Source organism: Rhineura floridana, chromosome 2 (assembly GCF_030035675.1).
Source record: "Rhineura floridana isolate rRhiFlo1 chromosome 2, rRhiFlo1.hap2, whole genome shotgun sequence".
Classification (NCBI taxonomy): Eukaryota; Metazoa; Chordata; class Lepidosauria; order Squamata; family Rhineuridae; genus Rhineura; species Rhineura floridana.
Window position 1 is genome coordinate 170362417 of NC_084481.1, and position 17168 is coordinate 170379584.

The window sequence follows — 17168 nt, forward strand, 5'->3', positions numbered from 1 at the left end:
GGGCCAAGGGTCTGAAACCTCATCCCCCAATGCTACCTGTTGATGCCTATCAGAGAGAAAGGAATGGAACCACTGTAAAACAGTGCCTCCTATTCCTAATCCCTCCAGGCGATCTAACAGGATACCATGGTCGACGGTATCAAAAGCCGCTGAGAGATCCAGGAGGACAAGAAAGGTGAATTCTCCCCTGTCTAATGCCCTCCTCATATCATCCACCAGAGCGACCAAGGCTGTTTCAGTACCATGCCCAGTCCTGAAACCCGATTGGTATGGATCCAAATAATCCGTTTCATCCAAGTGTGCTGACAACTGGCTAGCCACCACTCGCTCAATGATCTTGAGCATTTGTTGATAACAGGGCTGCTAAGAGCCTGGCAGAGGAGCTCCAAGACGCTGGTTTTAACTGCAATGACAACTGTGTTAATAACACAATGGACGACGGAATGCCCTCTGAGATAATCACTGTAGATTCATGCCATGACTCCAAGAGTTGTTCACAGTTCTCACAAGAGATGAGCTGCTAGTCCTATTTCTTATCTTCTGCAGCTCACTCCGCTCCTAAACCTACAAGTTGGCAATCACTTCTACATGAAGAATTGAGCATGATCAAAGCATATATTACTGAGACTAACAACCTTCTCACCACTCTGGTCAAATCAATTGGATCTCATCTTGAACAAAATTCTACAGGAGCTAAAACTATGACAACTCCATTGAACACCACTGCCACACAGGAGCCAAATACAGGACCATCTAAGAAGAACAAGAATAAGAGCTTGAACAAATCTGTGAAAACGAACTTCTCAGCACAAGGGAGGAAAAAAGAAACTCAAGAATCTAAGAAACCAAAAACATCAAAAATAGTAAACCTTCCGATGACAGAAAAATGAACTATAAACCACTGTTTAAATTACTGGAAGCTACCACAAAGGACCAATGTCCTGCTAAAACTAATCCTACTTTCTCCAGAAAGAATGTCATGCCACCAAACAATGGGGGCACTTCCTCTAGTCATGCCTCACCAAGCAGGGAGCGGGACCTAAGGCACTCGACACTCGCCTCCCAAATGTTTGCACGGACAACTGTGGACAAGTTATAATAATAATAATAATTTAATTATTATTTATAATAATAATAATTTAATTATTCCAACAGAGCCCATGGAAATTGATACTACAACCGGACAAACTGGTATTAACTTACAACAAATGTGCATATGGACATTGGCCCACTTTTCCAAGCATTCCGTTCTTGGATAAATGCTTTGCACAATCCCTCTTCCCTTCACATAGGACGAATTATATCAAATCCTTGACCAATATATCTACTGGATCGGACTACTCCCGCTTGATCGTCACTTTGCACTCCACTGCCATTGCAAATCAAATATATCGCATACGAAATAATCTTAAGGAAAGAGGTATATCAATTCAACGTTATTACAAAGACTCATCACTGCCGTCTCCACTATGGCCCAACATTCCACACATATCCAGATTATCCATCTCGGAAACAGAGCTGTCTACAATAGATGAGCTCCATACGACTAACTCGCAAGTCAGTTCTTTAATATCAACACAACCCAAGACTCCTTCCAGCGGCATTCAAGAGCTATCTAACCTGATGCATGAATTGGAGCCAGAAGAACTACAACTTGCAGAGCTATACTCTCAACTTCCAGAAACCGAATGTATGATGGTTATCAACAAGCTCCAACATCTGATAGAACACCTAGAAAAAACCAAGTCCATCAGGAATCTGGGAAAAGATATTTCCGCCGCACCCTTGCCGGACCCTGTATCTCCTCCCTCCAACTCAACCTATCCGAATATAAAAATTGCAGCTTGTACTAAGCCATCTGGAGCAATTTTCATGGATACAACAAACTCCCTTAACCAAATCAGCGTTGAACACTGAGTTCTTCCTCCCAACTCAGCAGCTCTTCCTTTATTATCTCTTCCCACCCACCCCAAAACAACACAGGAAAACCAACCACTACACATCCTATCGTGGAATATTGCGGGCTGGAATGCCAAACAAAGCAACATAGAACTATGTAATTATCTGAAACATCATGATATAATCCTTCTTCAGGAGATATGGACTATCCATGAGGTACTACTAGATGGATTTGTTTCTTTTACATTACCAGCAGCTCTGCCCCAAGACAAACGGAAAGGCAGAGCCAAAGGCGGCATGACGGTACTTATTTCCACAACGCTAACAGCTCAGTATACAAAACTTCATTCATGTAATACCCTTGCAATGGCGGTCTTGTTAGAATTCAATACTGTTTCCTTTATACTGATTAATGTCTATTTACCACCTACTTCAGTAAGAGCTCACTTAGAGCAAATATGGGAGGAGTTGGAATCATATATTACCGAGTTGGAATCATGGTTTCCCAAAGCTTTACTAATCATTCTGGGTGATTTCAATGCTAGAATTGGTCCTAGCAATGACACTCTTCGGACATCGAAACTCTGGAGGGGTGAGGAGAATAACCATTATTTCTCTATATATGATAGATCCTCCAAGGATATAAGAACTAACTACTCGGGAATCTGTTTGACCCGCCTAGTGGGAAGCCATGGTCTTATTATACTCAATGGTCTAAAGCCTTTAGATACACATGCTGAGTATACTTACATATCCGGCAGGGGAAGTAGCGTAATTGACTACGCGATAGTCTCTCACCAGCTGCTACAACAAATAACTAAATTCATAGTAGACATAAGACAAGATAGTGATCACCTCCCCCTATCTTTATTAGTACATTCTAACAATAAATGCAAAGTGGTCAAGGGGTATAATTTGATAGCCAACCAAATGTACTCCTCATTTAGGAGGACCATTTGGTCCACCACTTTGGCCTCTAAGCTAGCCACTTTTATCTCATCTGACTATGCTTTAGACCTTCAAGAGCAAATAGGGGAAACTGACAATCTTCATATGGCTCTTAAAGCCTACGATATCCTAAACGCGTCCCTGAATAATCTTTTAACACCTAAGATTTATAAAAAAAATACCAATACAAGTGCCCATAGATGGTATGATAAAGAATGTATACAAATTAAGAGTCAATTGAGACAGATATATCAGCAATATCGAGAACAAAAATCCAACACACTCCCCCCTGAGTACTACACCACTAAACGAAAATACAAACTCCTAATAGCCTCCAAAAAGAGACAGATAATCCACGAAGGATGGAAATCCCTAATCCATGCCTCAGAGATGAAAAACTCTAAAAAAATTTGGTCCTTAGTCTCAGGAGGCATCAGTCCTAAAAATTTTGCCCCATGTAACATCTCGGCATATATTTGGGAAAATTTTTATACAGATACTTATGGAACTGTACAACATACTCCCCCGAAATACCCCTTCACATATGATTTGGAACAACTACCTAGATGGCCGTCAGTGAAGCAGAGTGAAGTAATAGAACTAATCGGAAAATTAAAATCAGCTAAAGCCCCGGGCTGTGATAACATACCCCCGGAACTACTAAAATGCCATCCTGAATGGTGGGCTCCCGTACTCGCTAATCTTTTCACTTTGGTAAATAACACAGGTCGAACTCCTGAGGTATGGCGTGAAGCCATTATCATCCCTATTTATAAGAAAGGCCCACGAGAAGATCCATCAAGTTACAGGCCTATTAGTCTCCTTTCAGTGGTAGGGAAATTATATGCCAGTTACCTAAAAGGAAAACTGCTGACCTGGATGGAGGAGGAAGACATTTTGGGATATGAGCAGGCAGGATTTAGGAGAGGCAGATCCGTGCTGGACCACTGCCAACTCCTACATCAATTGGCAGAAAAGTATAGGAAACAAATGGGGAAAGCCTTATTTGTTGCCTTCGTGGATTTAAAATCCGCTTTTGATTCAATCTCAAGGGACATACTCTGGGCCAAGTTGGAAAAAACAACAATAGACAAAAGGCTGTTACTACTAATTTACCACCTCCACCAGCACACCTCCATATGTGTACATTGTGGTAGCAATGGCGATCTAACCAATTTAATACCCACAACGAAAGGAGTTAGGCAAGGTTGTGTGTTGGCCCCCTTGCTTTTCAACCTCTTCCTAAATGACTTGAGATCAAGATGTCTGTCACCAAAGTTTCATTCCCCCAAAATAGGTGAGCACAGATGCCCAATCTTACTTTATGCAGACAATGCTGCTCTGCTAGCATTTTCAAAAATTGGCCTAAAACGACTCTTAAGAGTTTTCATGGAATACTGCACTGAAAATCATTTAACAATCAATTTCACGAAGACCAAAATCCTAGGCTTGACCAATCGCCCCATAGAGGCAGAGTGGACTATCAATGGGCAAAAAATTGCCCAAGTTTCAAGCTATAAATACCTCGGAATTATTTTCCTCTCCTCCCTCTCCTGGACCACACACATTTGAGCAGCAGTTCTTTCTGCTCGTGCGTCTGCGAAAAGCATCCTACGGTATTTTCACACTAAAGGGGGGCAATATATTCCAGCTGCCATACAGGTTTTCAGAGCAAAGGTAATTCCCCAACTTCTTTTTGGTGCCCAGCTCTGGATCTCTGAATATAACGCTACAGTCGAGTCAGTACTCTCCCTTTTTCTACAGAAACTTTTTGGTGTCCCAAGATGCGTTCCAAATGCGGCCCTTAGACTTGAAGCTGGCCTTATCTCTTTAGAATGCCAAGCATGGTCCAGTGCATTTAATCATTGGGTCAAACTTTCTTATGAGCCACCAATTGGATACTTAACAAGCCTCTGGGAAGATACTTATCTTTCCAAATGGACCAAAACTTTGCATGCTAAACTCCCCAAATTAGGCCTCTCATTAGAATATTTAACTACAGTAGAGCCAATAGTGGCCAAACACACAATTCTAAATAGACTAAAAGACTTAGACCGACAAACCTCAATAGCAGCAGCATCGAAGACATGTTCTCCTCTCCACTCCAATCTGGACTTTAATATTGGATCTCACGCATTATATCTTGACTTTCTAACGATACCTAAACTCCGTCATTCTTTTACTAAGGCAAGATTCAACTGCCTAGACTCTGCTCTGCTGGAAGGGAGATATCGGGGTATCCCTTATGCCCAGCATTTATGTCCATGTAGAGCGGATGAGCCAGAAACCCTTCTACATGTACTATTTGCATGTCCAACATATTCTTTAGAACGCTGTAGATATCTACTTCCATTTACCAAAAAATTTAATAGCAAGACTCCAGAAGAGTTATTGAAACGCTTCCTATATGGCTCAGATAAGGTTCTTACCATTTCAGTTGCCAAATTTGTATACGCAGCCCAAACTAAACGTTCTAATTCCTGCTCCTGAAAGCTTCAGTTTGGTGGTACAGCAACCAAAATTAATAGCTGACCTTTACCTTGAACTTTACCCTATAACTTACTCCTATTACTCTTTGTATCCTACTCCTCTGTACTGATCTTTTAGACATGTGTTATAATTATATCCTATGCTATTTCTATGTATTTTTATACTGGTCAATGACCGCAATAAACTTATTCTGATTCTGATTCTCTTCTGAAGAAAAATGGGGAAAAACCTCTTTTCCCAAAGCCTCCCTCTTGAATTTTCCAGGTTTTTCCCAGGCCTTCACATATCTAATTAAAGCACATGTAAATATATAGTAAAATACATATGTCTTTCTCTGTACAAACTATATAAACTACAAACTGTGCCTATTTTTTTGTAAGCCGCCTTGAGGGCCTTTGGCCAAAAGGCAGGGTAGAAATAACAACAACAATGTCATTGTCTAGCCAAAAGGAGGATTTGGATGATCATATCGCAGCTTAATAATTCAATATATGAACAAGCCTTTTGCCCTTCCACTCAGCTCCTTTGCTCCTCTTTTTGCTCGTTCATGGTTTGGAGTTTGTTTAATGTCTTGGCTTAATAACTATGCCGGCTATTACAATAAGCGTTCTTTAGCATAAACCCATTATTCCTTCTATAACCCTAGCTTTAATCTTTTTTTACTTGTTATTCCTCTCCACACTCTCTCCCCACCAACTGACATCAGCTGACTACTACTTTTAAATGGGCTTTATTTATTTGACAATTCATATACCGCTTAATTACAATTGTCTCTAAGCAGTTTACATCACTGGGTGCAGGACTATTACTTCTGCCAGTCAGGTGCAAAATTCTAAGTTATTTCCCAGTCACTTAGCATACAGTCTTAACCAATAGAATTAGAATATTCATCCTAAATATATAAATTAAAAGCACTTGACAATTGAACCAACCATGTAAATCATTAATACATATTTAAAACCATCTTACAGTTCATTTTGTCTCAGTCTGTGACCCATACCAGATTTGCTGTGTCTGCACTCATCCATGGTTGGATATCATGACAACCTGTTGTTAGTAGTACTCTTGTTTGTTCTTCAATGGGAATTTGAATTTTTTCAACAAATGAAAACTAAAAAAAAATCTGTTCTTCCTCCAGGGAACTCACAGTGTCTTGGGTATAATTCAAGACAGTTTCCTAGAGAGGAGAAGCTGACCTCTGTAGTGTATGCCAGTTGATAGGTCAAAAAATGTTTAGCTGCCTGGATTTTAACAAGCACCTAGTAATCATTTGGGAAGTTAGATTTCAGATTTTTTTTTTAAATGATAACTAAACTTCCTCAGACTTCTTATATGTGGGGGGTAGGAAAAGAAGGAAATGTGTGCAATGTCTTACGTAGCTCACAAGCTACACATCGTATCTTTTTTCCTCCCCTTAGGATTTCTCCATCATGATAATGTTTGAAAGTGTTGACTCCATAGTCACTATTTCCAGCCAGGACCTCTGGGCTGAAATCTGTTCATCTCTGCCATATCCAGACCAGAATGAAGAGTCAAGCAATGCATTTGCAGATTCTTTCACCGATTCTTATATTCATGTAGAAAGTCAGAATGAAGTCATTAACTCCTCTTTCCGAGCAAACATGAAGCCCTGGGCACCACTAAAGGATTCAGAGATTTATCTGGCATCTTTAGGTCAGTATATTGGGAGCTTCTGAGTTGGGGGGGTTGTCCATACCTAACCTATGAGAAAAGTAATTACTACTGTTATTACTGTAACTATTAATTATAATAATTATTACTGTACCATGATGAGAGGGGGACTGTTCCTGTATGTACTTGAACCTAGCCAACAAGTATTAAGGCTGTATTCAACTAACTCGTTGTGCTTGTGGAAGCCAGTGCAAGGATTCCCGCTAGTGCAGGTGTGGGGAACCTTAGGCCCACCAGACCAGATGTTGATGAACTACAACTCCCAGAACCCCTGGCCATTGGCCATGCTGGCTGGGGCTGATGGGATATGTAGTTCAGCAACATCTGGAAGGCCAAAGGTTCCCCACCCTTGCTCTAGTACAAAGGAACTCCCCCCTCCTCCCCCGAGCTCCCCCTGTGACCTCACAAAATCTGCTCCAGAGGGTCGGGAGAACCTCCAGCACAGCATGTGGGGGGGAGCAGACAGAAGTATCTGCTTAGCTTTACATTGACTACAACCCTTAGTATGGTGATGACCCAAAAAGTAGGGCTTTATTGTAAAATCTGTTGTAAAATACTCTAAAACAGTCTGTTAAAGATGATGTATCTGTTCCCCAATAAGTGGACATGGTCTAAAATGTATTTCTAGGAGCATTGTTATTTTTTGCATAAATTATTAATCTCAGTCTCTCTATATATTTTTAGATATTATTAAGACTTCAAAAAGATTACACTTTTTAAAAAAAGAATGCTAGAATGACAAGAGCAATCATCTTTTCTCTCCTGATAGTTAGCAGAAGCAGGCAATGTGTGAGAAAAATTTTTTCCCCAATTTTATATAATTTGTTCCTTGATAAAACCCTGCAAGGTATATCATTCTGCCCATTAACATCTGTGTGGCAAGAGAGGAATTTAATTCATGTAGCGTTCATCTGGGAAAAAGAAAAATTGGCACTGCTCTACATGTAGCTAAATTTCCAGAACAAGAATATGAAGATTTCCATTATACTTCTTGCTTGTGTGCTCTGCTCTCAATAAGCTCAACTGATTCTCTCTTCTTTCAAATATTTGTAGGCATAAGGATGAACAGTGATCCTCAACATAAAATAAAGTGTACTTCTGCTGTTTATTTTAATATAAATGCAGCTTTGATGAACAACCATTTCAGGTTACATTCTTAATATGGGTTTTGTAATGGCAACACAAGTGGGCAGTGAAGGAAAAAATGGTTTAGTGAGACATTGTGGGCTGGTTATTTTTTATTCATTCTCTGCAAAATTAGCTGAAGTCAGGACATCAAAGAGAAATCTCTAAATATAGTACTATGGTAAAATTGGTTTCATTTGGAGGTAGCTAACTTGTGACGCACACAGACAGCAATGTTGTTGGACTGCAATTCCCATCATCCCCAGCCAGTATGGCCAATGGACAGGGATGATGGGAGTAGTAGTCCAGCAAGATCAGGCAGGCCACACGTTAGCCATCCTGCCTTAAATGGTGATTTGCAATTGATATGAAAACCCACGAAACAGTTTGGATTGAAAATCTCTGACTATAACCTGGCCACATTTGTATGATTCTTTCTCTAGAGAGAAGATTGATGCGAATAAAGGGATTGTCACAGGAAGTGACCTCCAAAGATATGCTGCAAACACTTTCTCAGGCTAAGAAAGAATGTTGGGACAGGTTTCTGCAGGAAAAGTCTGAGTCTGACTTTTATATGGAGGGAACTGAATCGGATGAGAGGTAATAATAATCCAATGAGGATTTTATTCATACAGTGTCCAAAAGAAGTGCATGCCTTACAGAAGTGCCAGCTATTTATGGGGGTGTCCTTGGACTTAATTTAAGCCAGAGTTCACCCCTAGATTCAGTAGTGTGTGCTTCTGATCATATGCAGACTGCTTTTATTCCCCACTGAGAAACTACAGTTTACATAAAAATCTCACCTCTCACATCAGAGATTAGACAGTAAAATTTGCATCCAGAGTGATAAAAAAATGGAATTTATCCCCAGCATTTCAGTGCATGCTCATGAGTGAAAGTTTGATGGTTTTGAGTCCATAACCTGGGGGCTGGTGGTATCCCCCTTCCCCCTTATTTGTTAACAATGAATGCAAAGGTATTTTCTGTATTGGGTGCAATAGGGATTGGGTGGTATGAAGAGAGACCAGAGAACTAAAGATCCTGTTTGCCTTCTTCTATTTTTGAAATGTTATCAGGTACTCTGGAATGATCCTCCATAGGTACACTGTACTATTGCTCCTGGGGTTGTTAGAGCCTTCTAGGACCAACTAAGGGTGTTGATTTGGACTTCCAATGAAGCCTTTAGAAGACTGAACCCTGTCTTCCTCAAAGACCATATCTTTCACATTTCACTATGATCATTATGTTAAGATCAGCCAAGAGAACCCTTTTAAGGGACATCATTTACCCACTGTGGTTGATGTATAGATGTTCTACAAAACCTCACAATAGAATCCTTCCTTGACATGATCATGTTGCCACACTTGCTTGGAACATGAGCCTCTGTACCCATCAGAACCTGTTTTCCTTGTTCTGCGAAATTTAGGCTATAGCCTCACCCCCCCTTTGTGCTGTGCTGGGGGCAGAATCTCTCCACTCCTAGAGTGATGCCAGCATCACCCCACTGGCATAGAGCTCCTCCTTCTGCTTGCAAATATGCAGGTGGCTGGATGTATTGCTAGCAGGATATCCACCATAAGTAGCTCACAAGGCCCCAAACGGGGCATTCTGGGAGGGGCTGAGAAGACCCAGGATCTGCTAGATTTCAAACCTGCCCCACTGCTGTCACTTGACAGCCAATTGCCTGGTGCAGTGATTTGCCTTCTGTCGTGACTGGTGTGAGTGACAAGGCTGTGGATGCAGTGGTGTATCCACCTTGCTGCTGCCTAGCCGAGGTTTGGGTTGTCCTGTTAGTTTGATGCTAAGGGAGCAGAATCTGCTTGCACATTTTCAAACTGCTTTTAATTCCTTGAAGGCTTTTGTTAGAAAGCTGCAATAATGAGCAAAATGGTATTTTCTGTGCAGCAAAGCCTTGTTCTGCAATTTCTGCTTGGTTTTGCTACACAGTTGCTGTATCCTTCTTTCCTGGGAAGTTGGATGAAGTAATGGGACCCTTTGACTTGGGCAGTGTTTTTCCCCCCTGCTCCTGTTTCATGAAGGACTGTGGTCGGGGCCAGCACTTTCTTCAGGCAAGAGGAGACAACTGATTCAGAGTGGGTGCTCAGGTGTGTGTGTGGGGGGAGGGGAATTGGTGTGCTTCAGGCCATGTTCACACCATACATTTATTCCACTTCAAATTGTCATGGCTCCCCCCAAAGAATCATAGAAGAGTAGAATTGGAAGGGGCCTATACGACTATGGAGTCCAACCCCCTGCTCAATGCAGGAATCTAACTTAAAGCATACATGACAAGGTGACTATCCATCTGCTTCTTGAATGTCTCCAGTGCCCACCACCTCCCTAGGTAATTGGTTCCATTGACATACTGCTCTAACAGGAAGTTTTTCCTGATGTTCAGTCAAAATCTGACTTCCTTTAACTAGAGCCCACTATTCCGTGTCGTGCATTCTGGGATGATCAAGAAGAGATCCTGGCCCTCCTCTATGTGATAACCTTTCAAATACTCGAAGAGTGCTATCATATCTCCCCTCAGTCTTCCCTTCTCATGGCTGAACATGCACAGTTATTTCAGTCTCTCCTCATGGGGCTTTGTTTCCAGTCCCTTGATCATCCTTGTTGCCCTTGTCTGACCCTGTTCTAGTTTGTCTGCATTCTTCTTAATGTGTGGTGTCAAGAACTGGATGCAATACTCAAGATGAGGCCTAAGGGGTGCTGAACAGAGGGGAATTAGTACTTCACATGATTTGGAAATTATACTTCTGTTAATGCAGCCTAAAATAGCATTTGCCTTTTTTGCAGTCAAATCATACCAATTGGCTCATATTCAGCTTGTGATTAACAACAATTCCAACATCCTTCTTGCATGCAGTATTGCCGAGTCAAGTATCCCCCATATTACAACTGTGTACTTGGTTTCTTTTTCCTAGATGTAGAAGTTTGCACTTACCCCTGCTCAATTTCATTCTGTTGTTTTCAGCCCAATGCTCCAGCCTATCAACATCCCTTTGAAATTTGTTTTGGTCCTCCAGGGTATTAGCTATCCCTCCCAATTTTGTATCATCTGCAAATTTGATATGCATTCCCTGCACCTCCTCATCCAAGTCATTAATAAAAATGTTGAAGAGCTCTGAGCCCAGGACTGAGTCTGCAGTACCCCATTACCCCCCCAGTTTGAGAAAGAACCATTGATAAGCACTCTTTCAGTATGATTCTGCAGCCAACTATGGATCCACATGATAGTCATTCCATCCAGCCCACATTTAGTTAACTTGCTAATCAGAATATCATGGGGCACTTTGTCACAAGTTTTGCTGAAGTCAAGAATATTATGTCCACAGTATCCCCACAGTCTAGCAGGGAGGTTACCCAATAAAAAACGAGATAAGATTAGATTGACAGGATTTGTTCTTGACATATCTATGTTGGCTTCTAGTAATGACTGAATTGTTTTCAAGGTGCTTACAGATTGACTGCTAGGAAGTGTAGTTTGGGTCCCAAGCTATGGTCTGAAGGCACATAAGGCCAGCTCCCTGCTGAATCTAAGCAGGGTCAGGTCTGGTCAGTGCCTGGATGGGAGACTGCCTGGGAACCATAAGCCTTGGGTTTCTATCATGAAAAGAAAGGCAGGGTATAAATGTAATAAATAAATTAGGGTGCTGAGAGTTGTTAGGAGACTCCTATTCTCCTCACAGAGCTACAATTGCCAGAGTAGTTTAACAGTCAGTGCCTCTTCCCAGAGAACTTTGAGAATTGTAGCTCTATGAAGGCCATAAGGGTCTCCTAACAACTCTCAGCCCCCTTAGCAACACTTCCTAAGATTCTTTAGGAGATGCCATGACTATTTAAAATGGAATAATAGTGTAGTAAATGTATGGGGTGAATGTGGCCTCAGACCTCCCCTCCCCCATCTCACTTGCCTCCTGAGCCGCTGCTGCCACCCACCAAGTCTCTTATGGGCTCTTCTCCTCTTTGCCTTGCTCTGGGGAACGACCCGCTTGGCATTTCTTTAGAGGGAGGGGGAGAAACTGTCAGCACTGCTCTCCTTAAGATGGTTGGAAAACAATAAAAAGTACAGAGGAGAGAGGGAGGAGTGGAGGCCATGGGGCAGGGAGAGGAGGCGGTGGAGTGGGGAGCAGCGGAGCCACTGTCCAACTCAAACGGCGCAGTACCTTGTGCTGGCCCTGACTGCACCTTTTCATCCAAGTCATTAATAAAAATGTCCTTTAGGAGGAGATGTCCCGGCTCGGACTTGGCATTTTTACACGCCCTTCATTGTTCTTGTTTTGTTACCAAAGAGTGATAAAATAATATTGGTTACATTTTATTCTCACCAACTGTTTTGAGACCGGTTTTATGGAAGTAGAGGCTCATGTCCAGCAAAGAGACGGACTGACTGCGCAATCCTGTACATCTCTGCACAGAAGTAAGTCCCATTGAGTTCAATGGAACTTACTTCCAGGTAAGCTTGTATAGGATTGCAGCCTCAAGTCTCCCACTAGCTATCATGTTTCTTGCTAGAATGTAGACATTTAATTTTTATGACATTTATATCCTGCCTTTCCTCTGAGACGGTGCATATAGTTCCCCCCACCCCATTATATCCTCACAACAATCCTGCAAGGAAGGTTGGGCTGTGAGGGTAAGTGGCCCAAGGTCACCCAGTGGGCTTCAGGGCTGAGTGGGGATTTGAATTTGGGCCTCCCTAATATGACAATTAAAGTTCCTTCCATTACATTTAGGCAGAAAAGAGCTGAAGTGGTTAGCAGGGGCCCAATTATGTTCCCCCCCCCACTGTTACTTGTCTTTTCTGCTTTCCCTCAGCACTCTGGAACACTTGAAGCGCTGGCTACAGCCTGAGAAAGTGGCAGTCAGCACTGAGGAAGTTCAGTATTTGATTCCCCTTGAAGCTCGGATAGCGAGGGAAGAGACTGAAGAAGAATCTATGACTGTAGAACAGTGACATGTCGGCTTTTGCCTCCAATCCAGGGACTGGTGGGATTTGTGTTCAAACAGCAAGAGGAGGGAAGTGCCAATGCTTAGCTGAGCATAGAGCTAACTTCTTTTTTTCTCAACTGTACTTTTTAACTTTCAGTGGCTGATCCAGTTTGAAGTTATATATCGTTGCAAATTTAGTGATAGTCATATGTAGGAATCTACTAAGATGACTGAACATTAAAGGCAGTGGAATCACACTTTGGATAGAGAGATGGACTGGAGCCAGGCATTCACTTGCTTTGTTTTCCTCCTTTATCATCTCTTTTCTTTGGGTCTACATCATTCCCAGAACTTTTTGCTATATTTTTTTTAAGGAGTTGAATGCACACTGATCCCTTATACCATATATTTCATACAATTTGTCAACTAAATCTGCCTTGAACTATGTAGGAGATTGTACTCTTGAATTTCAGTATATGGAAATATGTTTACCATTCCTTTCCTCATAGTGGAATTCCTGAATTCTAAGGCTGAAACTACATGTGACATGCCATTGTGTATGACTCTTGCCCCCAACTTTTTTTTAAAACCCCAAAGGTGCCTGGGTCTTTTATTCTATAAAGTCAAAAACAGCTGGGAGTGAGTTTTGACTGTCCCCATCTCCTGACCACTGTTGCTTTGGTTTGAACCCCCCCCAAAAAAATTGGAGATAAGATGTACACCACTACATCTTACATATAATTTCAGCCTTAAATAGATGAAGCATCTTCTATGCCCCAAAAAGCTCTTTCTGTTAAAATTTCAACTTTTGTTTCCGCAAACAAATGGGTTTTGAATCCAAGAGTGTAGCATTTCAGGCAGTCATTTTCTTATACTTTTGAATTAAAAGCTCTTCTGGAAGGGATTTACTTTGCTTTATCATTCATGCTATCTGCGGATGGCGTTGTGATCTTCCCAAGTATATGTTACGTTTCCAGCTGGTAATTATCTATTCATACTCATGCTTTCTTCTCTTGCTGCAAGAAGCAAATGAAAATGTATTCTGAAACAATGTGGAACAAAAGCTGTAGCAATTTAGTTGGCATAAATAAGACCAAGTATGAAATCAGTGCTGAGCTGAAAAAAGAAGAATGTGTTTTATTAACATTTTCTCTCACTGTGAAATATTCTCTTTGAGGGGGGCATGCGAAAGACGGTGGAAATGTTTGCCCTGCAGCCACATGCCACACCCTGACTTCATTTTCTCTACCTCCCACACTCCATGGCCAGGCAAAGCACTTCACTGCTCCCATCCCTGACACCTTTCAACGTGTGTAGCATCCCAGACCACTTGCTGCTTTGCTGCCGTTCTTTCTCCATCGGCTTTCTACGTTTTAGAAACAATGAAGTGGTAATAACATAAACAATCAGATCTGACTACATGATGATATCGTTTAGAGCAAACTCAATCTGATTATCTTTGCTCTCAGTGATGTTGTCATCTGAGTGGCTACATAATAACTTCATTGACCCAGAAAATAGGAGAGTGATTTAAAAAAAAAAAGTAACAAAGCCATAGCTGATTGGGGTTGTGCTTGCCAGCAAACCAATGTGAGAAAATAGAAAGGGGAGAACTTTGGTGAAATACTTTAAGACTATATCCCTTCTCTCCCCCCAAAATACTAAAATTCTAACCTGGAAGAAATTTGGCATAGCATTATTTAAAGTCTGCAAGTAAATATGTTATTCCAAAATGTTTTGAAATGGTTGCCTCCTTTCCAAAATCACCTGAAATAATTAGGAATTTTGTTAGACAAAATGTCTCACATTTGTTTATACAAAACATCTCAAAATTTGGGAAATTTACATTTTATTATTTCACATCATTTCATGTTTAGCCTCACTCTGGATTTTTCTGCTCTGATAATATATTATGGATGGTGAACTGCATATCTTGTTGTTACACTGGTGGTGTAGTCTGTATATTGGCTATTGAATAGTTAAGATACCTTTGAAAAAGTTTCGTTTCAACGACTCTTGTCTCAATCTATCAAAACATGCCTCTTTGTGATGTAACTTTGTGGCTCTTCGCATTGTTCTGTATTGTAATAGAAGATCATATGATTTCAGAACTGAGACTTTTAAACTTTTCTGTCTGTATTTAGTGTCTTCAGTGCATTAGGATCTATTCCGAGCATATTGGAGTTAGGATCCCCTTTCTCTGGTGAATTGCAACTGAGCAACAGTGGGAGGGTAAAATAAAAGGATACTCCAGGACTTGAGAAAGACGTAGAAGTGAAGGAGGAAAAGGGGTTAGGCAAGTTTGTATTAGGAAATAGCAACACAGTGGTAGTGCAAACTGAAGTAGGAGATGTTGTCCACTGATTCCACCCCCCACACACACACATTTTATGGTAACGAAAGAGCACTTAGAATGAAGTGTAGATAAACTTGGCATTGCTATCATGATATGGATCAGCTGCAGAAGCCCAAGAGGAGGTTGCATTTAAAAATAGCTTTTCAATATGAACCAGGAAATGGCCTATCTGGACAATGAGAGACCTCTCTCTACACTTTTTATATCTAAGTGTTTCCTCATTTTCCAGCCACTCCATCCCCCACCCCCTTATTTTCAGAGTTTTTTCTTTCTCCAGTCACAATTCTGTGGTCACTGGACATTTGCAGTCCTCACTGGACTGTTTTGGGTTCTTTTTCCCCATTTAGATTTTTTTCCCTACAAACCTTGAAATTATCCCAGGCCTGCTGATGGGTGTAGCTGTTGTCATTTTGGCCAAAGCAGCAATGGCACTCACAGCAGTGAATCAGAAATATGACATAGGGATAACTATCTAGAAAAATGGTAGGGACCAAACTACGGCTTACTGGGATCAGATGAATGTTCAAGCTCTTGGAGAAGAACATGGAGTCACTTTGGTCCTCCCTGTCTCTTTTGCTCCCGAGCTGACCTAAGCTAAGGTTTGGCTTGGTGTATCATCCTAAACAGGACTCATGGTTATGCTATCTTCTCACTAACCACAAATAGTAGCTAAGTATCATGTTTCTTTTGGATGAGTTCTCAGAGGAGGACAAAAAGCATGGGCAGGCCACAGCAGATCCAGAGGAGAGAACTAGCAGAGTCACCAGAGACACAGCACAAGACTCCCTGCTGCTGGAAAATGAGCAGGACACAGCTGGAGCCCCTCAGTCAGACGCGGAGAGTGAACAGGAGACACCAGCGTGTGGCAGAGCAACAAAGACATTTTGGCCATTCAAGATTGCAAGCTCCCAGGAGCCGGAGGGCTGATTGCAATCACCTGCACAAGGAGAGGAGTTCAAAAGGCCATGAGAGGCCTTTTGCCCTCCACTGGAAGCAACGTCAGACCTTCGCAAGCCTAGTCCATAACATGGACCCTCTCATGTGTCTTGACCCTGGACTGCACTACAGATTTGCCATTGCTACACCATTTGGTAAAGTTTTCAGGCCCATCTATTCCCAACCTTTCCCTCATTTAACTTCTATCCTCGACAGATTTACAGTCTGGCTGCGGCCTTGCCAGCTATCAACTAATTGTTTTACTGTAGCTATAAATCACCCCTGTGCGGCCAGCAAAGACTGACACTAAGGTTTGTTCTTGGCTAAAGCTCATGGTTATTATGGAGAGAGCTTAACCATGAGTCTGTTTAGGATGACATGCTAAACCAAACCTTAGCTTAGTCTTGGTACGGAAGCAAAGGACCAGAAAGGAGCAAACTTCTCTCTGGGAGCCTGCACATTTGCACAGTCCCCATAAGCTATAGTTTGGTGCAGTCCTCATAAGCTATAGTTCGGCTCATTGTGCCATGTGAACCAGGCTTGTGTGTTGTATTTAGCAGGAGTCAATGGAAGCAGAACTAGACCCTTGTGTACTATGCAGTGTATGGGCCGTGTATGCCATTACACAGCTGATGTTATTTCCTTCTAAATTTAAATCACCCATCCATTAACTAAGTAATTTTCCAACTTCATACAGAAATTGCTGTCCTGACAGGTCAAGTGAGGTGCCTTCAGGATGACAAATTGGTGTTACTTAAAATGTAAAGGTAATGCTAATGGCATCAAT

The 17168-nt window shown here is 41.6% G+C and overlaps 1 protein-coding gene across 5 annotated transcripts in view; it reads left to right on the top strand.

Moving 5' to 3' along the window:
• The window catches only part of CCDC32 (coiled-coil domain containing 32), a 21486-nt gene extending 6399 nt beyond the window's left edge, over nucleotides 1-15087 (top strand). For 3 of the 5 annotated variants that reach the window (XM_061611438.1, XM_061611439.1, XM_061611440.1), the window contains exons 2-4: nucleotides 6756-7011; nucleotides 8598-8754; nucleotides 12976-15087. In XM_061611438.1, coding sequence (XP_061467422.1) covers nucleotides 6756-7011; nucleotides 8598-8754; nucleotides 12976-13114 — 552 coding nt within the window. In that variant the 3' untranslated portion in view covers nucleotides 13115-15087. Of the gene's footprint in view, nucleotides 1-6755; nucleotides 7012-8597; nucleotides 8755-10101; nucleotides 10260-12975 lie in introns of all 5 variants that reach the window. The other 2 variants (XR_009760701.1, XR_009760702.1) reach the window with 2 other exon arrangements.
• The last annotated feature ends 2081 nt before the right edge of the window (nucleotides 15088-17168 follow it).